Below are 24,920 nucleotides of genomic sequence, written 5' to 3' on the forward strand. Positions count from 1 at the left end.
TGGGTCATTGCAAACAGTAAGCATAACAAAGAAAAGCTTTATGTCATTATCAGACGTATGCCTTTCTCTCTTTGCCGCCCTGCATTAAGACATGCAAAAGACACGGAATGCCCAAAAAATCCGCAAGTAAATGAGATGGAAACATATACCTAAATGATTAATCTATTTAGTGTTAATGCACATAATTTAGTGTCTAATTGCAGTACAACACCGCTGACCCTGAAGTAAGATCCTCGTTTCATAGGAAAGTCTGATACGTGTCTATGTAATTTGCTATTGACATGTATTCCTGGTGTTGCTGACTTATGTCAGATGAGTTGGTGGTTATTGGGGGACACATGTACTGATTGCTTACCATACTGACACTGTTGTTTTTTTTTTTTTTTTTTTTTTTTTTTGCAAGAAGGCAGGGATTTAGCGGATGATGAATTGCAGTGACAAGGTGTGCACATTGTGTTTAGTTTAATGGATTAAGGCCCCATGCCTGTGCATCAGGGATAAGTGTTTCGAACCTCTGATAAGCCATGCTGGCCCTTTTTATTAATTAGCTTAATTTTTTTCCACATTAGCTCTTGTGTCGCAAAAGGGTAATGTGATGTGTTCTTTGAAAAATGCTGTGTCGAGTTTGTTTCCAGGCGCTAGCGGCAGGCTGTTTTCATTTTCAGTTTGTTTCCTTTCCTTCTGTTCATTTCCTTTCAACAGCAAGAGCACTGCTTTTCTTTTGACTGGAACACTAGAAATGCCATCTCCCCGGTACTGCCATGAGTTTCCAATCTCACGGGGGCACCTATATCGGGGGTCGTGGGGGGGCAGATCAGGGAGCAGCTGCGATCGGGCGCGTGGTGGACATCGGAACTCAACACCCTCACCCCGGCATCTGGCTGTGCTGTTTAGGTGTCAGCAGTGAGAACTTTCACTGCTGAAATGATGTCACGACAGCCTGGTTTTCGGTTTGAGATCGTTTCCGCGGGTTGTTAATCCCATCTGGCATGGCCCATCCTCCCAAGTGCTCACACAGCTGGCGTAATGAGTTGGCGATATTGGAAGAACTCAAGTTTCAGAGCCAGTCTTCATCTCACCCCCTGGGCAGTAATGATGCCCCAGGAGAAAAACATAAATCCCCAAACTTACCCTGTCAGCATTCACCATTTATGTTTCAAAAACACGTTTTCAATACGTACATCACAAAACGTAGTTCCATTATTCATAACATATTGCGGTATTTTTTGTAATGCCAATTTGATAATTGCAGCTGTAACATGTGCCACTTGGACATTTATGTGGGTCCACTTCATGAAGAGTGGTTATCATCGTAAGGGTCAATCATCATCCGACCGCAAAGATTAAATTACTAAGTAACTGGGATATCGGTGCGAAATGGAAGCAGATGACGTGTCCACTGAGGCACCTATTAGTCACATTAGTAGCTGAGTGGCCAGTTTTCACAGCACCGTTCCCAGTTTCTTCTAAGCTTATTATTAATATTGATATAATGATTACCTCATTGGTTAGCTGTTGCCTTTATCTATATTCATATGGTTTGATATGTGAGTGGAACAATTCAAGTTGAGTTCCTTGTTGGAGGGTATCACAGTAGTCTGTGCTTAGAGGTCGGTGTCCACCTGCTCCATGATCGGCACACTGTTTGCCATACACACCGAAATAAAGTCTCCCTTTAAAAGGGAATAACCAAGGGAAAGTCATGGCAGTGGGAAGGGTTTTGGGGGCTCCTGCCAATGTAACCACTCATGGTTGCTGTACACAAGGGGGGTGGGGGGTAGATTGGAGTGACTCATTTTTTGCACCCCGGTTTTGCGATCATCCTGTGTGTAGACAAGCACAGAGCAGTCCAGCGAGAGCAGTTCTGCTGCATGATCCACCAATGAGCTCAGGATGGGCAGAGCATCTGGGCCCACCACCACACCTGTGGGCTTCGGCGCAACCTCGTCTGCCCATGCGTCCCGTGTGTGCCCGAGTGTGTCCGCCGTCCGTGCGTGTCCGTCTCCATGCCTGTCGTGTGTACCTGCGTGCATGCTCTGCTTTCTTGTGTTGTTGCGGCAGTTGCTGACCGCTCCTCTTGGCGGAAAACGCCTCTCTCCTCTTTCACAAATTTTTTCCCCTCTTTCACTCCTTCTCACCCTCGAACCGCAACAACAATAGCCACCCTCTCTGGAATGGCATGCCGTCACCCTGCTTCCTTAATTTATTTTTACTTTATTTTCTTAGTTTTTTTTTTTTTTTTTTGGAGGGGGTTGGGGGGGACTGATGATTTCCGTGGTGGTCGTTCTTTTGGTTTTCAAGTCTCATGCTCTTCGCATCATGTGAGCAGGCGCCTTCCGCCATGGGCCGTCTCCCACCTCTGATGTGACAGTGAGCCACAGAGCAGCACTATAGTAAAAGAAATCCATTAAGAAATCCATTAAACTAAAGGTAACAGTAAGTACCCTTGGAAGCGACCGGTGGGGTTATTATGGCGCCAGTTATGAGGTCAGGAAAAGTCACTCAGTCAAAAGAGTCAGAATAAGGAAACAAAGCCAAAAAATTTTAAAAAGAGTCTAATGGCTGCACAGGAGGTAAGTGTTGGCTGTTTCTGCACAGGAAGTCCAGTATGCTGAAGCCGTTTGATTAAAGGCCCTTCATAAATCTCTTGTTATGAAAAACAGTTACAACTGGAGCATTATGAATATGGTGACCAGTTAGCAAGATATGATTTGTCACAATTGTGATCCCCACCCCCCCCCAACATCCACTACAAACATGATGGCAGGATTCCAGTACCAGGACACCTGCATTTAGAAGAGGTCATAAGATGCAGGGATTTTTCTGACTTCTGAAGATCAATGACAATGGTGGAAACCTCAAAAAAACACCTTCTTGACTGTAATGTAACCCAAGGAAAGGCAGTATGGGTCCAACGTGGCTCACTGGGCACTCTGGACTTCTGCAGATGTTGGTCCTCAGATGTCTGACCTTTCTTCTTTATGCAACGAAGCCTTTTGAGACATGTCGATGAAGTGTCTGTGCAGCCAAGGGGATGTGACAAGGCCTGTAGAGGACACGGCTGCTGTCATAGGGGGCGCTCTATCAGATCAGGCCGTGGGAGGATGAGGAGGCCAATGGGACTAACCAGAACTTTCTGACAGGCATCCATTTCCCAGCACTCTCCTGTGCCTGTGGTTCAGTTCACCATGTAAACTGTGACCATCTCCATTTGGACTCGTAATTCCCCATTTGCCCCCTAAGCTCCTCAATTTCCGGCCAACATGGGCTGCCAGTTTGTTAGTAGTGACCCTGCATGACAGCACAGCCGGCCACTCAGCGGTGGCCAGCAAATTGAGTGACAACGTTGCCCCGCATTCTGAAGGCGGTCCAGAGCGTCCACCCAACACTGAGACGCCCCCTCCCCCGAAGACAGAGGGCGAAGAAGGGGTGGAAGTTTCAGATAAGAATCCCATTTCATAGCGGATAATTCATTTCACGCTTTAGCGATGAGCCGTATGGAGTCCTCACCGCAGCCGAGGGTTACCGCACGGCCGAACCACACCTGGGAGCCGACACCGTCCACCAACAGCGGCGGCCCTCAAATTAAAGTGGCACATTCCGAGTCACACCGTTTAGCAGTTTACCCACTCGATGATTTTGCCTCAGGTTCTGAGATATATTGAATATATTTGTGTTGACGCAGTCTGAATAGAATAGTCGCTGCAAGAGCTGACACACAAAGTGAGTGGCAGGCAGGTAAGAGGGCGACCCATCCGTAACGTTGCTGCATCACCGGGAATTCACAGGACGACCTATCCATTAGTCTGACAGGAACTGACGGGAGGGAGTCAGCACTAAAAAAGGCTCCGTTTAAAACATTCTTTGTGGCTTGTGTGTGTTTAAGTGTGTGTTCTTAAGCTGCAGCTGTAGATCAAGGGTTGTTACCCTGTGGGGTGGTGCTTCCTGAGGGGAGGTGCCTCCCGGAAAATTCGCCTCGATTAGTTCGCTGATTAATTTGGGGAAGGAGGTATGAGGGTGGAAAGGATTAGAATCCATGCTGTAGATTAACAGAGCGACACTCCTAGGTGCATAATGGGTGAGAAAATATAATCTCCTGGACTGAACTGAGCCCGTTTCACCCAAAGGGTACCGAGTGATGTTGCCACAGATGATCTGCTGCGTCCTTGACCGCAAGCCATGCAGAACACACACAAAATGCAAAATGTGATGCGCTGGTGTGCTTCTTCTTAGTACGTGCATCTCGGCAGGCGTTGCTGCACCACGTGGGTTAATAAGTGCCCCTGCGATCCTTGGTTCGCGCACGTTTCGGTATCGGGCCAGAATTTTTGACGTGTATTTCGATGGAGCAGCGAAACCCCTGCATGATGTTTCAGCGGCGAAAGAGCAAACGGCAGCTATGTGATGGGATTCTTGTTTGAAAATTTAACTGGTCAGAGCAGGAGGGCTGAGGTTGGTTGGGTGGGGAACGATGGACCGGAATGTATCACACTGAACAAAGTAGGAAGGACTTGAGTGGGTGGGGCTGGGCAGGGTGGGATGGACCAAAATGGGCAAGGCTGGGTTTGAAAGGACAGACCAGAATGGGCGGGACCAGGGGGAGTTAGTCACTCCCCTGTGTTCCGTGGACGCTCTGGGCCCATATGAGAAACCTAGACCTAAGCAGTCCTGAGCAGTGCACTGGGCCAGCTCTCTCCCCCACTCCCTACTGTCCACCCATGAGGAAAAGAATGATACACGATCAGAGCCCCTCCATAGTGCCTTAACGGTGTGATGCTTTCACCCATAAGGGGGGGAGAACTCTGCCCCCCGACCCGGGGACCCTGACCTCCCTGCAGAGTCGGGTGCTGCTGGTAAGAAAGTCGTAAAAAATGTGTGTTAGGAGGGACAGGTACGTATTGATGCAGACGAGACCTGTTCAGACTGCTTTCTTATTTGATTTCTCGAGTTTTATTGTTAATTGCACCGTTATTCACCCCTCATGAGTTCTCATGTTATCTGATATTTTGCAATTTTTTTGTTTTATTGAATCACTTTCCAGATTCACAATTTAGGTCGTATCTATTTGATTGTTCCTTTTTTTTTTCTACATTTTATTGTTTCGGTTTATCTGAAACTGCAGTGTGTTTTTTTTTGTTCTTATAGTTTTCCTCATTTGGTTTGTTTTGTACACGTTCTTGTACACCCGTCGAAGACTAAAAGTCATGATAACAAACTGAAATAATGGTGATAAGCTGCGGCGAAAAATATGCAAATGGGAACTTATTATACTAGAATTTATTTATTCTTCTTGGTCCAAAGCCTTTCAGCAAATACAAAGCGTGTGAAAGTAATGAAGAAATGAAATAAAAAGCCCAGTTTGTTTGCTTGTGTGAGACTGATGCCAAAATACTTTTACAATTCCCTGGAAGCGGAGAAAGTTAGACGTATCCGCGAGACATCAGGCTGCGAAGGGCTCCGCGACACTAAAGCGAGACTTTTGCTCAGATTTACTCTTCCGGGGCGTTTGATTCGTCGCATCCTCAAAGAACGCAGCGAAAGGGTGGACCGCAGCACTCAGTGGCCATCGAACACTGAGAAATAAAAGGGTATGTTGGACGTTCCCTCAGTTAGAGAAGAGCCCTGTAACAGCCAACAGCCCACATGGAGATGGATCCCCCCACAATCCCATTCAGGGCACTTCTCCGCATCTCCTTTAGCGTGGAATAAAAGCGAGCTGCTGAGAAGCCGAAGGCCTCGTATCGATTTTGCAGTCCTCTTGGCTGTAATGAGGCCGTCGCTTCTCTCTCTCTCTGTCTCCGACAACACGCCGCAGAGACGTCACCTGTTGATTAACGCGAGAGGAAAGCTGTCTTCATCCACATTATTTTGCACATCTTGTCACTCTTGCAGAATTTAATTTTTGTTCCGTTCACATGTGTTCATCCTACTGGTCAAATCCTTTTGTTCTTGGTATTGTTTTATTTGGCTTCAGTTTTCCTTTTGAGTTTTTTTTGCGTTTATCATTTCCTTTATCTCTCCCATCTTTTTTTGTTTTTTGTTTTCACCCTCCCTCTCCCCCTTTACTCCCGGCTCCCCCTCCCTCAACCCGACCAGAGCCCTCCGCCCCCCCTCAAGACATTAAGTGCAGCAGCTCCAGCTCCACCACCCTGCTGGTAAGTTGGCACCCCCCGCCGGCCGAGAGCCAGAACGGTGCCTTGGCGGGGTACATAGTGCGCCACCTGGTGGCGGGGGCGGAGCTTGGTGCCGAACCCGTGGAGGAGCCCCCCGTGCCCCCCACCGCGGGACAGGTTCTACTGCAGGGGCTGGAGAAGTGGACCCAGTACCGCGTCACCGTGGCTGCCTTCACCGACAAAGGGTCCGGACCCGAGAGCGAGCCCCTGCTCTGCCGCACGGATGAGGATGGTACGCCCCCCGCAGAGTGACAGGCCGCCATGTGACGACGTTACGCACCTGTGATGGATACAGTCGGAATCATGGACATTTTTGTAGCTAAGTTTAACAAATACTCACATTTTACAACAGTATCATTGCATATCCGTAAATGGCATTTGTATTCACAACTAGAGAGAACTGTTAAGAGAAACATGCTAATCTGAGTTGTTGTGCAGGCATGTGGCAAGACATTTGACTTGTTGGTATAAAAATATATGCTGATAAAAATATGCGGTACCCACACACATAATAAAACCACCAAGTGTTCATTATCATGACTCATCTGCATTGACTTTATTTATAGGCTGCTGCTATTCATAGGGTACCATTAGTCCAGGTTTTGTGTATAGCCACACAGTATTCACAAGTCCAAAGCCTATGTATGAAGGTTTTCAAAGAAATTTTTAAGTTCTGAAAGGAAAGAGGAGGCCCATTCATGAGACCCAGCGAGCAGCTGTCTTCAGGTGCATCCTGGGAAACTCTGTGTTCAGGCATAATGGGACAAGATGAACTTGTCCAAGGTCAACCTACTAGTTAGAAGTTGGGGTATAAAAATTCAGTGCAGATTTTAACCAAAAGTTATTGTAATTTGTTCAAATTAAAGGTGGTGTGGGTTCCTTGATCTGGTCTTCGGATATGAATAAGTGAGTTTCAACAAGATGAAGAGTTTGGGAAGAAGCGGAAATTGCAGTTACGATGTCAAAAAAAAAAAACTGAGATGAAAGAAGAAAGGAACCCATTTCAACGTTGGTGTGCTTGAAATAAAGCTCTGTGGTTCTCTTTAATCAAGTGCAGTTTATGGAGGACATTGCCCTAATGGGGGTACCTTTCATCTTCTAGTATTCAGCGTTAGGAAATTGAATCGAACCCCTGATCTGCTATCATATAGGCAGGTCATCGGTGAGGGAGAAGTGCTTCGAGTGATGCTTGGAAAAAAGCTGAGCGGAGTGTGAGAATCAGAACACTGGCTTCAGAGCTGATCTCCTCGCAGATATTCCGGGGTCCGAAAACAATAAGGAGCCCAGAGATTCAATCTAAGTGTTGTGTTATCTTCAGGTACATGTTTGAGTGCAGGTGTTGAAAAGGGCGGGGTTGGGGTTGTGTCTTCGTATCTGCAGTCCCGGGGGCCCCTCCTCGTCGGGTGGAGGTGGAGGTGCTAAACTCCACTGCGCTCAAAGTGATGTGGCGCTCGCTGCTGCCGGGGCGACAGCACGGCCAGATCCGCGGCTACCAGGTGCACTACGTGCGCGTGGAGGATGGGGAGTCACGCGGACTCCCGCGCATCAAGGACGTCATGCTGGCCGACGCCCAGGTGAGCACTGGTCAAACGGAAAAGTCCGACGTGCTGTAGCCGACATGAGGATGTGATACTAAGTCAGTGGAAAAGTGTTTATTTATAGAGAGGAATTATTTCATTACAGGAAAACCAAAAATTTTTCTAAGCTTGTCTGGGGAAGATTCTAACGTCGTCTGGCCCCTGGGAAAAAAAGCAATAGATAATTTCTTCGTTACCCAAAAAAACACAGCCAAACAAATTGTACGCACGGGTACGGTGTGCAGAACAGAAGAGGAAAACAGTAATTTCACAAAGCATTTCACAGACATTCCCCTGCCAGCATGAATAATGAATGAATTAAAGCCACAACGTCCTGTTCCCAGCGCTCGCATCGCCACAGCCAGTTGAAACCTGTTCGCTGGGGCGGCCTCGTCTTCCAAAGCTGGAATTGTGCTGCCTCGTTTTAAAACTGTTCAACAGGCGTGAACTGAACGAAAAGTGATGAAAAGGAAGAACCGAGAGAGGGTGCAGGAGCGCAAACGGCGCCTGCTAATGGAATCTGTTTGTGCGGGCGTTTCGCACCTCCTCCTTTCTCAGGTTAATGCGGACCAACGTTATTCCGCTTCCTGTAGGAAAACGATGTAAAAATCGCAGCCTTCGTAAAAGTTTAACTGCACGTTTGCGACAGGAAGTTTGCTTCAGTTCCTGCATTTCTCATCAATCCTGATTTGATGGCAGAAGCAGGAAACAGATAGGAAACAGAGGGCATTATGGGAAGGTTTTGGCCATACCCTCTGCGTGAGTGTCTGGTTGACCACAAAGAGACTTTCCTCTTAGCCAGAGGAAAGTAAGAAGTACTCAACAAATGGGAAACGGAGGGTATTTTGGGAAGGCTCTTTTTCTGTCCTCTGTGTGAGTGTCTGGTTAACCACGGAGAGATTTTCCTATTAGCCGGAGGGTCCCTGGACGCTTTCTCCAAAGGGCGGGAACCTTTGGGAACTCGGTCTCGGTCCCCCACCCTCTCACTCTCTGCTTTCTCCCCTCTCTCTTTCCATCGCTGCCCCATGCTTCCTTGTGGGGGGTTAGTGGGAAACGGATGACACGGCCGAATATGTGAGTATGGAGTATGATGAACAGGGTCGGACAGTGGGCCAGTTACCGGATCAGTCCTTGCCTGTCGACCGAGTCGCTGTAATTCTGCCTTTTTCAAACGTGCCCTTCATTTGGCACATGCCGCGAATGGACCGTACGTCATATATTCCCTGGGGTCAGTCCAGTCGGGGGGTTTATTCACTTTGTTCAGGAGCGTGCGCTTGGCTCCATCCCGAGCTCCTGAGAGCAAGAAGCCGTGTGGTACCTAGGCCCACTGTCCCACTGACACGACTGCCGTGTACTCTGTGTTGTGTTGCTGTGTGTGCGGTGGGCTGCGCTTCCTGTTTGGAAGCGGCCCCAGGATAGCAGACGCTGCTCCAAGGTGACGCCTGCCTTCTGGGCAGCGCCTCCCACATGCATGCTCTGTGAAGGCAGGAGAGGAAATTCTGCATCCCGATTGGACTGCGGAGTGTGAACCGCTTGGGCTTTCACGCTGAAGTGACTGCTGACACACTGCATGCCCTGCCGCTGGCTGTCCACTTATTTTCCCCCATGTGTTATTGGAAAAAATTTACAGCAAGCAGCCTTTCTGTCTTGGCTAAACCAGCTGAAAATATTGGCATTTTATGCTCCAGTGGCAATAAAAAAATGTGTACACATGCAATAAATTATAAAGTTGACGAATTTGTTTTCAGATGGAACGTTATGTAATGAGTAAAAATCGTCTACTTAGAGTAAGGGAAAAAAGAGAGGGGTCAGCTCAGCTTGAACACAGGGGCTAAATGAGATGGTTGACAGCTCAGTGGAAGCGAGGATGCCGGGACATGGACTGGCTGGATCACACACACTGCACTGTAGCCACTGACTGCGGCTTTCGTTTGTATTAATGTGCAGGAGATGATCATCGGGGGTCTGCAGCCCAACACCACCTACTCCATCACCGTGGCAGCATACACCACTAAAGGAGATGGTGCGCGCAGCAAACCCAAGCTGGTGGTGACCAAGGGAGCAGGTTGGTACTGGGTTACTTTTGTTATTGGTGTTCAGCTGTGTGTGAGGACTTTAAATTGCTCAAAGTTGAAGCATTCGCGAGGGCCCGTGATATAGATGGGCCTGTTGAGAGAAGGTTTATAGAGTAGCCACATAATTTATGGACTGAACGGTGAGTCCATAAGCAAACGTGTAATGAGCACAAGGTGACACACAAGAGTATTAGGGAGCGTTAGAGACAATCCTGCACATATGAGGAGCGTTAAGATCGGAAGATGCTACAAAACATTGCGTCCAGGGACTGGGGAAATTAATCTGAGCCAAGGCAAAGGATGTGCAGCAACACACACTCTGCACTGCACCCCATCAAAATTCCTATAGGCTTCTTGAACCCTGACAGTTCAGATTACTTTTACTGTGCAGTATGTGAATTAACATAACAATTTCCTTGTTTATGTAAAATCCAACCCCATAGTAAGCATGCCTTTGCAAATCTGCACCCGTAAATCACCCTATATGGGACGTGGCCTTAGCAGCGATCGCTATAACACGCAGGGCTAACATGTTCCGCTCTTTAGTGGTTTAGATTGCGGAGTAACCTCGGAAGAGAGCTTCGCGGCGGCTTGCAGAAAGCAATATCTAGCCTCGAGAAAGAGCAGACACCGTATGCTCTCCGAAGGGTGCTGGTAAGCAGCAATCAGGCTCTCGGAAAGCGCAAGGCCTCTGCTTCTTAATCGTAGAAAGGGACCGCAGCAGTCGGCACGCAGCCATTCGGCTTCTGCAAAGCCCCGGGCTTTGAAAGCTTCCGTGACGAGTCCCGAGTTTGACAGTGGCGCCTATCGCAGGTGTCAAGGCTTCAGTGGAGGAACGGCCGGCTGTCACACTCGGTGAACCAGAGGGAGCAAAGGATGAGACTCGGAGGCAAATGCTTTCCAAGAGTGCCTCTTGCCATTAAATGCTATAAAACAGCTAAACCCCAGGAAATTAACCAACAAATCAGAAAAAAAAGTTACTTTTTTCTTTTTACCAGGAAGTAATTCTATATGAGAATTTCTTTGCACTAGCCACAGGCCTCAGTAGCCTCTCCATACGGTTTTTGCTCCTCTTCGGTCTCCGCTCAGCTTGAGGAGTCAAGATGGTGCCCTGTAATATTAATAAAGCCGCCCCTTCCTCAAATGTTTACAGACCACCTTCTGCTGCCTGTTAATTGCATGATGTGCAGTCATGCACCGCAATGCAACACCCCGCATCGAGCGGCTCCTCGGTACTGCAACAAGCTAGCGGCTAATATAGATGGCGGACACGTACATCCCCCCACTATTCATGTATTCAGCCACCCTCTCGCTCTATTAATATTCATTCTGTTAGAAGTATAAATGGAACGTTTCAGATAAAGGCCCAACCACAGGGTGGGATTAATTGGATGGATGCTTTGGGATAGCTGGCGTCACTAGTCATCTAGGTGTAAGGAAGAAGTGTGCGGAAGGTCAGTGAATGTGCAGCTGTTTTCTTGATACATTTCTTTTTTCTTTGGTGCAACTCAAGACCATCGTGGTGAAATGAACCACGGTCTACCTGCATGGAACATGATTTTGAAAATTAGCTTCTATATTTGGGCCGCTTCTGATTGAACCATTCCTGGTGGCGGGGGGGGAATGATGACTCTGTGTTTTTGAGACCTCTAGCAAATGCTTTGCACTTTTTTCCCCATGCAACTAAATTAGGTATATGGGGAACCTTTTCAATTAAATTTGTCCTCCAGTGTCAGCTGGTATCTCCGCTTGCTCTGCTAATATTAACCCAGCAGAAAATGCTGTGGAGCGTTTTTAGTGTGCAGTGCAGTCTATTTGGCATGAGTGCTATATATATGTATATATACGAGAGAGGTGTGTAGATAAAGCTCGGTGTAAGTACAAGGTTATTTATGCGGCAATTTCATCTCATCACCTTTCCTGTGCTGCAGACGAGAAGGGCAGATAAAGCGACCCAATTATATACCAATGGGGAAATGAGGGACAATAACCGAGTGCAGAACCCAGTCCTTTCTCAATCAGGGGTTGTGTGCATGTCTAGTGCAGGAAGGTGCTGGTGTAGAGCTGTGTGGAGGATTGTTCTCAGTCACCTCTTTTTGGAAATCCTCATTCAGCATTACAGAGCCTGGTTGCCATCTTGAAAAATCCAGCTCAGAGTCCTTGGAGGACTCCTTTTCAGTCAACAAATAGCAGACTTCAGATGCTTTTGGAGGATGGCTTTCTGGGAGGCTGGCAGGTCTAAAAGTTCCTTTCCTTTGTCCAATATCGCCTGTCCTCCAGACATCCCTTCCAGTCCTCCAGTCAACTTCTTCCTTCAGGGATGTCCCGGAAGCCGCAGAATATTCTTTCAGGGTTAAAAAATTAGGAGTGGCTATTTATGTTGAAGGAGATGTGATATGGGGATGTGGAGGACTGGTTGATGGTGATCGGTGGCTACGAGTAAGGTGCGAGGTACTGTTATTTCATTGCCCTCATCCCTCGTAAGTGCAGTCGTGACATCTTCTGTGCTCAATGGTCCAGTCTGCAGCAGGGTGTCTATAGGGGCTGGTGGCTTCGGGTGCAGCTGGTCTCCCAGAGCACAGCACCACGCATTCTGAGATATCACCAAATGAGGCCAGTTCAGTGCCGCTGTGACGGCACTAGAGCAGCAGTGCCTGAGGCTATAGCACCGACGTGATGTGATCAGCTGAAACGGTGCCATGTGAAACAGAGAAGGTTCAGTAACCTTGCTCTTTTTTTTCCTGTGCTCTCCCTCCACTACAGTCCCAGGTCCACCCACCCTGTCAGTCAGCCAGGAAGCGGGCAGCCAGGCGGTGGTGCACTGGCAGGCACCAAAGGCAACCGGCCCAGGGTCAGAGGTGTTGGGCTACCGGCTGCAGTTTGGCCGTAAGGACGTAAGCCCGCTCGCCACCCTGGAGTTCACCGTGCATGAGCTGGAGTATACAGTTGACAGCGTGCACCGCGGCGCCACCTACGTCTTCCGACTGTCCGCCAAGGGCCGCTCCGGTTTTGGTGAAGAGGCCTGGCGAGAGTTAACCATCCCTGAGGACGTGCCCAGGGGCTACCCTCATATCTCTGAGGGCACCAACGTCACCTGCTGCTCGGTACAGTTCTCCTGGCTACCTCCAGTACTTGCGGAGCGCAACGGCATCATCACAGAGTACACGGTGGCCTTCAAGGAAGCGGGCAGCACCGGTGCCCCCCGAGAATTGACTCTCCCCACCAGCGAGTCCACTTGCACCCTGAATGGCCTGAACCCCGACACAGCGTACGATGTGAAAATCCGTGCGCACACCAGTGTAGGTCCGGGGCCCTACAGCCCTCCAGTGCAGTATCGTACGGTGGCCTTTGAGACAGGTAGGGCTTGCTTGTTTCTCTCCAAAAAAAAAAAAGAAAATGACACAAAAAACTAAAACCAACCCCACCACCACCACCCTGAAAAAAAAAGTTTAAAAAGCAAACAATTTTGTGGGAGATGCTCACTTCACTAACCCTAAAGGTAACAGTCAGTAAGGCGCAGAGCTGATTAATATGGATACACCATTATGGAGGTAAGTGCTGAAGTGTCAGACATGTCTCCTCCTGTACCTGCCAGCACATTCACTCAATGCAGCCTCACACATCCCCCGAATCCCAAGGTAGGCGCTCTGGTTTTGTCACTTCCTGTTTATGAGTTTTATCAATTTTAGTTCATTTATTTTAATTTCAATTTAAGTACCTCCCTTCCTCAAGGCGGCATGGCATCCCTATATGCACTTGTGGCTACTGTTGGCATGGTTTTTGGCCCATCAGTCTCCCGACGGTAGTGCCCGTCCGAGCTCAGCTCAGCAGTTCGACTTGACAATCACTAGAATGCCACTTTTGGCCTGAAACGGGGGGCGGAGCCCAGGGGGACGTTTGGCACTGCCAGAAGGGGTGGGGCTGGACATGATTGCGTGTTCCATTGGTTTGTGTCCAACAGTGACGTGCTCTGTGTCTTAACCGGCTCTTGTTGCCCCCCCTCACAGCGATCACCACACCTCACTGTGAAGGACCCCACTGGGATCACCCAGAGTTAACCACCTGTTTCTTTCTTCTCCCTGCATTATTTCTTCTTCTCCTTGAACTAATCAGCCTGTTTCTTTGCTTTCTGTGTCCTTCTGTGTCAATGTTTTCTCAACAGATGTCCCGAAGAATTTCTCAGTGAAGTTGGTGACTAAGACAACAGTGTTGCTGACTTGGGAGTTCCCGGAGAGCCGCTACTCTTACCGCTTCAAGGTGAGCACCGAGGAACCGCTAGAGATCTACTGTACAGAGAGGAGAAATTTCTTAGAATATCTTCTCTCGTGTTTATGGATGACAGTATTTTAGACTGAGATGATTATCAGTAGTCAGTTTGAATGAGAAGATCTTCGACTGAATGCATCTAGTGGTATCAACAGGCTGCATTCCCTCTTATTCAGCTGGCTGCTGAGATAAAGATTTTTCCTAAGCCTTGCTGAACTATTTTATGTGCTTGTGTCTCTGTGCCTCATATTTACTCCACCGTCCAGGTTGAATACAGTCGTCAGAAGATGGACGTGGATGCCAGACTAAGGAAAGCACTGATTACCGGCCTGCGGCCCAACACCACATATGACTTCAAGATCACAAGTCCGGAGGGAAATATGGGGGACTTGCGTCACCGCATCCACGCCAAGACTGCTCCCCCCATTGTGGTCAAGAAGCCAGAACTGGACCACAACCGCGAGTCGGACCCACGAATCACCATGATCTTTCCTCCTGTAGACATTCATGATTCAATCAAGTGAGTGTAGGCCTCGCTTCCACGGTAGTCCGCTTTAGAGGTTACCTATAACTGTCTAGTCATCATCAAAGGCTCCACTGAATTCGTTCTGTATTTACAGGAACGTTTACGTGGTGGTGGTCCCTCTGAAGATGGTCCGGGGACACATTCAGCATGTAAAGAGCCCTGAGGAGTTGGATCTTGATGAGGTATGGTGCATTTTGTAGGCCATGGGGGGTGAATACAAAATTCTAAACAGATTATTCCATGTTCATGGTAGTGAGGCCTAAGTCTTTTTTTTTTCTTCCTGGTTTGGACCAAACATTTGCTTTGTAGAGCCTTGTGATTCAGTTTGTAGACCGCTACTCCATCTTCTGAATAAGACCTCCACATGTGTCTGGTGAAGTGATTCTTGTAATTTTGGTCTTGTATTACTGGATTGCATATTTCTCTGAGAAAATTGCTCTCCACACTTGAAGCTATGTGATGACTTGGTTGGATTTATTTCGCATCACTCTCACTCAGCTGTTCAAGGACATCGGCCAGAAGCAGCGAAACACTCGAGTCATCCGGCAGCGGCGGCAGACCAATGCACGCAAGCCATATATTGCCGCCTGCTTCAAGCCCTCCAGCCTGCCCTCTTTCTTCACTGTGGGTGATCAGATGGAATATAACGGCTTTGAGAACCGTGCACTGGAGCCTGGGCAGGAGTATGTCTTCTTCCTGCTGGCAGAGCTCAACAGTACCTCTGGGGTAAGCTGGTCCTCTGCCAGCCAAACATTATTCAAACCCTTCAAAATGCATTATGCTCACTTTCAAGCTTCCTTTTGAATGTCTGTACCTGCAGAAGATGTTTGTGGCCAGCCCATACACAGAGTCCGCTATCGCTCCGGACATGGACCCACAACCCATAGATGGAGGAGATGGCCTGATCTGGGTGGTGGGACCTGTCCTGGCTGTGGTCTTCATCATTTGCATCGTCATTGCTATTCTTCTCTACAAAAAGTGAGTGCAGGGTGCTGGGTTTCTCAGTAACTGCTGTCAATCAAGGCAGGAAGCCAAAAGACTGATTATGCAGTGCTTCAAGTCTTAAGAGTACTAGTGAGTCACATTTATTATGCACTGTTAGAAGTAGCTGAGGTCTGACGGTGAAGGGCAGCCGCCTTTGTTACTCTTTTAAGCATAAGACCAGAACTACACTTGATCCCGTTCGTTATGAATCTGGGCTCGTTGAAATCCTTGTGGGGTATAGATAGTGTTATCACGTGGCAGTGGAATTATATTTAAATAAAGGTAAATGCGGCATAAACGGAGAGATGAAACGATGTCACATTTTACACAGTGTTGCATATCAAAATACTGAATCCTCCTAGACCCGTTAAATTCACCGAATGGTTTCTCACAAGCCATGAGACCATGAACTGCTTGCCTCAGGCAACCAAGTTGGCCCAGACATCTCAGGTGGCGAGTGCCTCTCTGTCCGATCGTATTTCTTTGTCCCGCCCTTGTTCCGGTTTCTTCTCACCGTCTGATCAGCTATCCTGGATCATTTTCTGTCCCTGTGGACCAATGTAAAAATGTAACCGGCAGCCCCAGTTGCGCATCGGCTTTATCTGTGGCATTTATCTCTGGTGCCCTTTAAATTTAAATGCTCTCTATTGATTTTTGTATCCCTTTCTGTTTGTTTTTCTTCATATCTTTGGTTATCTATTCCCCTTGCTTTCTTTGGAAGCAGCAAGCCTGACAGGTAAGGCTAACTGTACTTTATTGTTGCTTTCAAGGAAGAGAGGTGGTGCAGCAGGTGGAGAAAGCTGTAGCTGTTTAATAGATAAAAGCATCATAAATAGCAATGAGACGTGTCTCATTTCCTAGTGTATTTGGGTCTGACCTTTTTTTACATCTGATCCTTTAAGTATTTTCTCCTGTCTCCCATCCCGTCACCCTACACAGGTTATGTGTTTAAACAGCTAATTGTCCCATCTTTCCTCCTTCCATTAAGCAGTAAACGGAAGGATTCAGAACCGCGCACCAAGTGCCTGCTGAACAATGCCGAGATCACGGCGCACCACCCCACAGACCCTGTGGAGATGAGGCGCATCAACTTCCAGACCCCAGGCACGTACGCGGCCCGCACACCCAACGCCTTATGCACACATCCAGGCGCAAGTCTGCACACGTGCTCGGGTGACATTTCATAATGGGCAGGTCGACTCCACCGCAGTGCATCGAAGCACCTGGGGGAATGGAGGCGGACAGCAACGGTAGCTGTGAACGTAAACTATGCATGGCAGAGGGAGTGAGTGCAGGCCCACGCAAGATGATGTCTAGTTCCATCACCAAGCGTTTCATCACCAGACAAGCTGTAGCCTCCAAGACCCGCCCTACAGACTGTCTACTGCACCTGTTACTTGTTCCATATTGACTTTCAGCAGTTGTGTACAGTTTCCCTTGCTCTTCCTCTGTGCAAATCACTACAAACAATCCCTTTGCATCCTGCATATCCATGTCAAGTCCCCTATGCTGCTATTGTTTTTCTGACTTATTCTTCTACCCCAACCAAAAACCTACTAGATGTTCCTCCATCAAACCTGTCTGATCTTCGAAACCCTGAGCAAATGCGTCGTCCCTTTTCCTTAGTCTGTCCTGCTCAGTGGTCTCCGCGGCACACCTCCCATCAAAGAGCTCTCGTTTCGGGGGTGGGACATGGGGGGTACATCAAACAGAGTCTGAGATGGAGCAGCCCAATGACCTGAACCGGCGTGCCGAGAACCATGAGCTGCTGGCTGCTGCCGAGTCTGTGAATCACCTACTTGGTTGTGTGTCAGCGCTTTCAGCAGCCAAGTAATAATTGCAGGGAAAATGAGCATGGCGTGCTTTCATCTTATTTGTCCCTTACCCTTGCAGCACACACTCCTCCAGCAGTCAAGAGGAAACTTGTTAGAAACCTACAAACTCATCCTGCATATTAATTGTGCAACCCCCCCCAATAGTTGCTTTTGACTCACAAAATGTCATTATCTGTTCATTCTAAGAGTTTGATTTAAAGGGACATTTCGGGCCAATTAAACGGGGCAGCGAGCATTTGTGACATCTCCATTAGCTAATAGTGGCCATTAGCTCGGACTGCGGCGTTTCAGTACACTTGGAGGAGCACCCAGTCAATTAGAGCATATGTTCCAAACACACAAGCATGAAGATCTTCCAGAGGTGTGTGTCAAACATGTATCATTTTGTGTCTGTGTGTGTGCTAAGTCATGTCCCATTCTCCCTGGCCCCGCTCATGAGGACCCCTTCCCAAATTCCCCAGGGGTGCAGCTCGTGCCTTGACCTCATTATTCTCATTGTGCCGCAGGTTCAACTTCAGGCTAGCTGGTTAATGAAGTAAAGCTAAGTGAAGTCTCTTGTCATGACCCTCCCTAAACTAAATGTTGTCTGCCTTTTTTTTTTTTTTTAAAAAAAAAAAAACAAAATCATCCCTAAGTTCATCTTCCAGAAGTAGTCAGGACTGAAAACCAAGACTCAGTCTGCCCATCTTGTGAACCCTTTCTGTCGTGTGTTTTAACACCCCCTTGATTCCTGGAGGTGCCATGCCACTTTAGACCACTGCCGTTCTCTCTCTTCTTTGCCTGTGATGAATGGTGTCCTTAGGTGGGAGCTTTGTGGACCCCCCAGTATTTAATTAGTCATTGACAAAATGAAATGGGGGTGACGTTCCACGCTTCTCTATTCACGCTGTCAGCTTGTTGGGATTTGATCCGCCCGTCCCTTTTAATTAACAATGGACCTGTTTAGTGTAATTTTCTGTTTACAAGGATTTAAAGCTGTGACAGCCTGAACTGCATGGGCCAGATTTGTGTTGGAATTAGATGGCTGTTTGTCACTTGCACCCCGGGCTCTGGTAACCGCGATTAGGATGTTGTCGTCGGGGGTGACAGACTGTTAAGTGTGATTTGCAGTGTTTATAGTGGGATAAAAAAAACTCTCTCGGGGCCAGTGAAGCAGAGCTTCAGACATCACTGTGTGCCAGCAGTTCCGCCCAGCAACCCGCCCATCCCCAAACCCCACTGTTCTGGGGCACTGCGGGAAGAAAGTGGCCAGCTTGACAGACTACTTAACAAGGAGGAGAGGTGGAAATAAGGATGGGGTGGTGTTGCTGTAGCAGATATGGCCTCATTTTTGTGCTGCCAATTCTGCCCAGTTACCCCTTTTTGTTTCCTTTTCTGGAATGAGAAGGGTGACAACGGAAGGCGTTCACCAGGGTGTAGTCCTCGGGCCTCAATTCTTAGATCGAACAAGCAAGGTAAAGTTATAGAACCAAAGAGCTGATTGTCACTTGACTCAGGAGTTCAGTGCTGTCCTTGCCATATGCTCCTGATTGAAAAGGACCCCACTCCTGGTTCCATTTGCAACTAATAGTCTTAATTATTACTCCTCTGTTTATTGACTGTGTGTGGGATTTGTCCATCTGACAGCTCTGTGAAACGTCACACTCCTGTCACCTAAAAATGATCAGATCGTGCATTTTGAAATAAAAATGTACTTTCGGTGTTCTTTTATTATGGCCTTTGCTCGTATTAAGGTGAACGTTTTACCCATTATAGTAAATTTACTCGTTTTTACGCCTTGTGTTTTTTTGAGAAACGCAAAGTTAGAGGAGCGTAAAAACACCAAATTGGAAAATCAATTCTCATTTTTCAGGTTTTTAGGGTCGTAATGAGACCTTTGCAAGAACTACAATGAATGAGCGATTTCAGACCGACACTCCTTTGCTTTGCAGTGAATCCCTGGGTGGTTCCACATTTAGCTAGGGCAGTGCTCAGCTCTCAAGGCCTGACCTCATGGCGGCACAGGATGGAGCAGGTTCTGGGGTTAGATCTTGGACCTTCCAGTTTCTCTTTACCTGAGGCTTCAGGAAGCAAGGTCCTCGCATAGCCCCCCCCCCGCATGTGACCAAGTGAAAGAATAGAGACCTGTGCTCTACATTGGCACACAGATGTTCTGGAACCTTTCTCCCTTCGCACCCAGCTTCTGTTCTGTCGATCCAGTGGTGAGATTGGTGTGTGTATTCCTGAGGAGCGGGTCACGTTAGAGCCACTGGTGACAGGCAGCAGCAAAGCACAGTGTTCCTCCACCTTTCTTCGTCTGTTAAAGCCAGATTTTTGCCCATTTCTGCTTTGGACAGAACTTGCATTGCTCTAAATCGATTTTTTTGACCAGCGTGCCCAATTACAGCTGTCAGACCCGGTGTTTGACAAAAGAGGTTTCAATTATGGACGCCCGTGGCAAACGACGCTAGCATGAGGTGCTCATGGGAATTGGCCGGCGGGTGGGGGAGTCCTTACATAAGCGCCCCACTTCATGTTTGATTCATTCCCTGCTGTTGGGGGGTTGGAATAACTTAGCAAAGAAGGTTCAACAGTGATTGTTGTTGTAAACCATTTTATGTCCTTATCATAACAAGGGCTTGTTTGTTTGAATTGTAATGTTTGCCAGGTATTTCATTTACTAATTTACTTGTTTGTTTATTTGTGTTTCCGAAACTGTGTTGGCCTTTTTACTTCTGTTGTATCGTTTGGTTTAATTTCCTTTCGCCATTTTGTGTTTTACGAAGTTTGTTTCTTTCTTTCTTCCTCCCTTTCATGTCTGCTGTTCTTCACAGATTCTGGCCTCAGCAGCCCTCTGAGCGAAGCCGATTTTGACTATGAAAGTTAGTCCCCTCCTATTTGAGTTTCTGTCTTTTGTCTCTCTTTTTCTTTGCAGTATAATTCCGTCTCTGCTCTGGGCCTCGTTCCACTGTTTGTTTCTCTGCATATGCTCACTTATTTGTAATACTTTCGCCAGTTCAGCACTAATTTCCGTTACTTTTTAGTGTTCTTTTGGCTTTTTTTTTTTTTTTTTTTTGTTGCTCTCACCAGCTTTTTGGCTGCTCATAAATGCACTTTGTAGCCTGTATAGTCACTGCAGAAGTGTGGGGAAAGTTGCCCCTGAAACACGCCGCACCACCACCACAACTCACCCCGCTACCCCTTCTTCGCCTGCACTGCTCCAAACTCTAATTGCAACCATCGGGGTCTTCCGGAAGGCAGAGATAACGAGGATTTAAAAAAAAAAAAATTAACGCTACGGTGAACAGCGGACATTTGATCCCCTGCAGTTTGCAGGGGGTGACGGAGAAAGGAGAGGTTCTTTGTGGCGCCTGCAGTGCCGTCCTTTTATATGTAAATAAACACGTTCCAGCACATATTAAGCGCTCCAAGGGGCCATCAGCGGAGGTCATTTTTTTCCTGGGTGTAGCTGCTTTCATCAGGAGATTGGGAGCACAGTTATTCTGCTCGCCCATTGATCGTCTCGAGTGCTGGGAAAGAGAAACGACTTTGCATCAACCAGGAACTTGTAGCAAAAAACCTTGGGAAAAAGCCGTTGTCCTTGGAAAAAAACGCAGTGTTGTAAAATAGCGTTTTCCTGCTGCAACGTAGAATCAGGTTGAGACTGATGCCGAGCATCTGAGGATCTGTCTACAAGCAGTACATGTTGAAATCGACCGAAAACTCAGTGAAAACTCATTCCATCAAGGTCCTGCTCGACCTGTGGCTTTGGAACAACACATATTGTACTGGTTTATAAGATACGTAAAATGTAACTGAGCTCCGAGGATGTGAAACATGCAAACCAATGAGACGTGTCAGGCATCACGGAAGCGGAGTATCTGGTGACCTCTCGTGTTGGAGCCTGTGACATTTGTCCACCACAAGGTCGATGCGCGCGTGATGCCACAGCATGAATAAAACATCAGCTTTCTCCAGCAGCAGCAGCCGCCGCGCGACGGCCTCAAGGTCGTCTCAAGGTGAGCCTCTAGTTGAGAGCTGCCTTCGGCGTGGGACCGGGATGCAAAAAAAAAAATAGTGTGTAGAGTTGGTGCCTGAGGCCCCAGTCTTCTCTACCTCGCACTGACAGGTTCACATTCGTGGTGTCAGTACAAGACACAGGTAATATGGCTGATTTCTAGTGAACTTTTTTTGATTTGCTGACATCTTAATTACAGGTGAGAAAGCAGGTTGCTTTGCTGTAAAAATGCTTCTGATTGGCTGGTAGTTTAATCATGCGGGCGACACCCGGTCACCCAAGTAAACAGACTTTTGATTGGCTGTTCTCTATGATCCTGCTTCTGATTGGCTAAAAGCGGTGATAAGACAGTAGGGGACTTAGCAGTAAACCTGCTTATGATTGTTGAAAAAAGGAAAGTTATCATGAACAGACAAAATGCACATGTTGCTAATGTAATTTTGAAAGATAGCACTGGGTATCATCTAAACAATAAACTGGTAGAATACTTTTTTCCATTTGCTGAGATGAAAATTTCAATTTTTCAGAACTCAGACAAGTTAATATTAAGGAAATACAGAGTAGTCTTGAAATGAAAAGAATGTCCTTATTGCATTTAAATGGCTTTAATAATGCCAACAGTGGCTTCTTGAGAAGGCTAGGTGGTCTTGAAGAGCTGAAATATTGTTTGCCATTACTATTTGGGCTGCTCTTGCTTGGTAACCTTTTCTGAATATCTGTATGCAAAGTGTCCCACGCCACCCTGAGCTGTGGGAGCTGTCAGGATTTATCCGTCGGAATTTGTAGGATCTTGTCCAGGTACCCCTGAAACATTTGTGCTCTGTTTTCCTTGACCTCCCCTGTGTGGCTCAGTGGATTTGATGTTTCAGCAGTTTGCGGGTCAGCAGCGCTGTCCTTCATGGGGCTTGCCCATTTTCCCGTCGCCCGGTTCGTCATGCGTGTGAAACCACGGCGACGCCGACGCACGCTTGCTTAACCCCAAGCTGGATAAATGAAAACAGCTTGCTGTGACCTCCTGTGCCCCTACCGCGACCACAACCGCCGCCACCACCACCGCGCCTCACCTGTCCTCACCTCCAGGCCACGGCTCTCTGTCCAAAATCCCGGTCACCACGACCACAACGGCCGGCGCCACACGATTGGCCTGGTAGACCAAAGAAATATCGACCGTGTCGGATTTAATAAGGAAGGAGCATTTCCCTGGTTAGCAATTTCTCTCCACTTCAGAGCACTCTCATGGAAAAGTACTGATTTGTGCTTTCACAGGAGTATTGATTATTACCGCGCCATGGTAATACCCAGTTTGCTGCTTATGCAGATTAGAATGATGTTTGTGTGTGTGTGTGTGTGAGAGAGAGAGAGAGATGCTTTCCAGTGCTCGAAGAGAATTCTTGTAGGCAGTCCTGTTGGAAACCCTTGAGGAGTTAAAGCGTAGGTTGTCTTTGAAGTCTCTTTCTTTAATGGTTGGTCGAGGCGGAAAACTTCTGAGAGGTTGCAGCCGTGTTATTTTCGTAGTCGCTGCTAAAAGGTTGTTCGATGAAATTATGCCGAAAGTTTTCCTCTTCGGCCGACTGAAAAGACTCCTCGTCACCGCAGTTGCGTGTTGTTATTTCCGTGTTTGATTAAGTCTCACTTCGGCTCGCATTTTCGCTGCGGATAGGAATAATTTTTCCAGAATATACGCCTGGCTGTTGTTATTGGCACCGCCGAGGTTATTGAACGTCATTTTTGTTTAAAGGGGAAATTAAGGAAGGCGCGTAAGCTGCCTCGGCAAGAGCGAAACACGGTAGGCCCGCATGTTTGTATTGCAGCCCGTTGGTTATTATTAATTTATTTATTTTTTTATCCAGTCAAAATTAAACGCCAAAGGCTTGCTGTGAAAGAAAAGCCATTAAATGCCAGGCCTCCCCGAACAATTGAGGCGTAACTGCGTTGGGGCGTTTGCAGCACGCCTCCGCTTCCCCTTTTCGGTCTAATTGTTTTCGCTGCTGAAGGCCGTGTCCTGCGTGGTGCTGCGCACCGGGGTAATCGGGGACTGTGGGGGAATGCAGGTGCAGAGGGAGATCTCTGAACCCTGGCCTGGCTGCTGACTCCAGCATTGCTCATCACAGCCTCGTGAACTGTGTGTGTCTCAGCATCCCACCTGCGAACCCCCCACCCCCCATCTGAGGGCCACACCCCTTACACCATCTTACCCACTAGCCACCATTCCCGTCCCGTCCCGTCCCCCTGCTCCTTGTCTCATGTTTTCTTTGTGCGTTAATTGATTGCCCGTCTGCTCCCTTACCAACCGCACTGATGTTTGTTTGTTTGTTTACTTGACCCCTCCCCCTCCTCTCCGGGCGGCGAGCAGGCATGGTGAACCATCCCCCCATCCCCATTTCGGAGCTGGCTGAGCACACGGAGCTCCTGAAGGCCAATGACAACCTGAAGCTCTCGCAGGAGTACGAGGTGAGAATCGTGTGACCAACAGGGGGTGCCAGAGGGCAGCCAGAAGAAACCTCAGGGGCTCCTGGGAGTTACATGCTGCCCCCTTGTTATCTCCATCCGCAAGAATGCGGGTCCATAACCCTGCCCATATGTGAGTAGGGCATCATATCGGCTAAGCAGAGCCAACCGATGAGTATTTACACACCAAAGAGCTGCCGTGCGAGTCCTGGAGCGCAGCATCAGGACCTCGTTCGTGCGGCGCGCTCATTGTTAGAGCCTGGCGCTAAATCACAGCGTCGTAGTTTAAAGGCGAGCGAAATGGGCTGTGATTAGACACAGGCGCCGATTAGCGATGTGGAGAAACGCATCTGTTTGTTTTGCTTGTGCACAGAACGTCACTGGAACATTTGTACTGACACACATGCAGCTGGTAGGGGCAGAAATAATGGCGGCACAGAAGGGGGATCAGTTTAGTGCAGCTCACCAGCGCCCCCTGCAGTCTGGGGAACAGTTATATCAGTAAGTGTGTAAATTTCTTTTTTTCCACAGGCACTAACTGTTACTTATCTGGCACCCTTGTCTAGTACAGTAGTACATTTGTAGACTTACACTGATTTACCCATTTGGTGCTGGGTTATTTTTATTGTACCAGTTTAGGGTGAGTACTTTGATGAAGGGCAGTATAGTGGGAGTGGGGATTTGAACCCTGGGGTTTGGATTGAAGGCATTGTCCTGGGGATTGTATTGACTCTAAATTCCCTCACTGTGACCACACCCTGGCTCATAATTTGACCATTCACCCTTTGCTGAGGGCACGTCCAGGAGGGGAAACACGGCCCTAAATCAGTCTGTCGAGGGACCCTTGGGTTTATTTGCCATCCTCAAATGTGGAGAGATGCTGCACATGTCATATGAGCGTCAGAGCGATTTGCTGTATTTGCCTTCCCGCCCCCAGAGACGAGCTGCCACCTGGTTTCGTGTTCTATTGCCATTATTGGCCGCCTGCATCAACGATCTCAATAAACCAGGAATCACGCTGCCGAGCGCTTTAAATAGG

At 47.9% G+C, this 24,920-nt stretch overlaps 1 protein-coding gene across 37 annotated transcripts in view; it reads left to right on the forward strand.

Moving 5' to 3' along the window:
- LOC108921597 (receptor-type tyrosine-protein phosphatase S-like) overlaps positions 1 to 24,920 on the forward strand; it is a 182,902-nt gene that overhangs the window by 146,022 nt on the left and 11,960 nt on the right. For 8 of the 37 annotated variants that reach the window (XM_029249118.1, XM_029249116.1, XM_029249123.1 and 5 more), the window contains 14 exons: positions 6,097 to 6,405; positions 7,554 to 7,747; positions 8,798 to 8,824; positions 9,698 to 9,815; positions 12,589 to 13,182; positions 13,988 to 14,082; positions 14,358 to 14,611; positions 14,712 to 14,799; positions 15,116 to 15,343; positions 15,438 to 15,595; positions 16,323 to 16,337; positions 16,590 to 16,705; positions 20,250 to 20,297; positions 23,787 to 23,884. In XM_029249118.1, coding sequence (XP_029104951.1) covers positions 6,097 to 6,405; positions 7,554 to 7,747; positions 8,798 to 8,824; positions 9,698 to 9,815; positions 12,589 to 13,182; positions 13,988 to 14,082; positions 14,358 to 14,611; positions 14,712 to 14,799; positions 15,116 to 15,343; positions 15,438 to 15,595; positions 16,323 to 16,337; positions 16,590 to 16,705; positions 20,250 to 20,297; positions 23,787 to 23,884 — 2,342 coding nt within the window. The remainder of the gene's footprint in view (positions 1 to 6,096; positions 6,406 to 7,553; positions 7,748 to 8,797; positions 8,825 to 9,697; positions 9,816 to 12,588; positions 13,183 to 13,987; positions 14,083 to 14,357; positions 14,612 to 14,711; positions 14,800 to 15,115; positions 15,344 to 15,437; positions 15,596 to 16,322; positions 16,338 to 16,589; positions 16,706 to 20,249; positions 20,298 to 23,786; positions 23,885 to 24,920) is intronic. The other 29 variants (XM_029249137.1, XM_029249139.1, XM_029249140.1 and 26 more) reach the window with 19 other exon arrangements.

This window comes from Scleropages formosus, chromosome 25 (genome assembly GCF_900964775.1).
Source record: "Scleropages formosus chromosome 25, fSclFor1.1, whole genome shotgun sequence".
Taxonomy (NCBI): Eukaryota; Metazoa; Chordata; class Actinopteri; order Osteoglossiformes; family Osteoglossidae; genus Scleropages; species Scleropages formosus.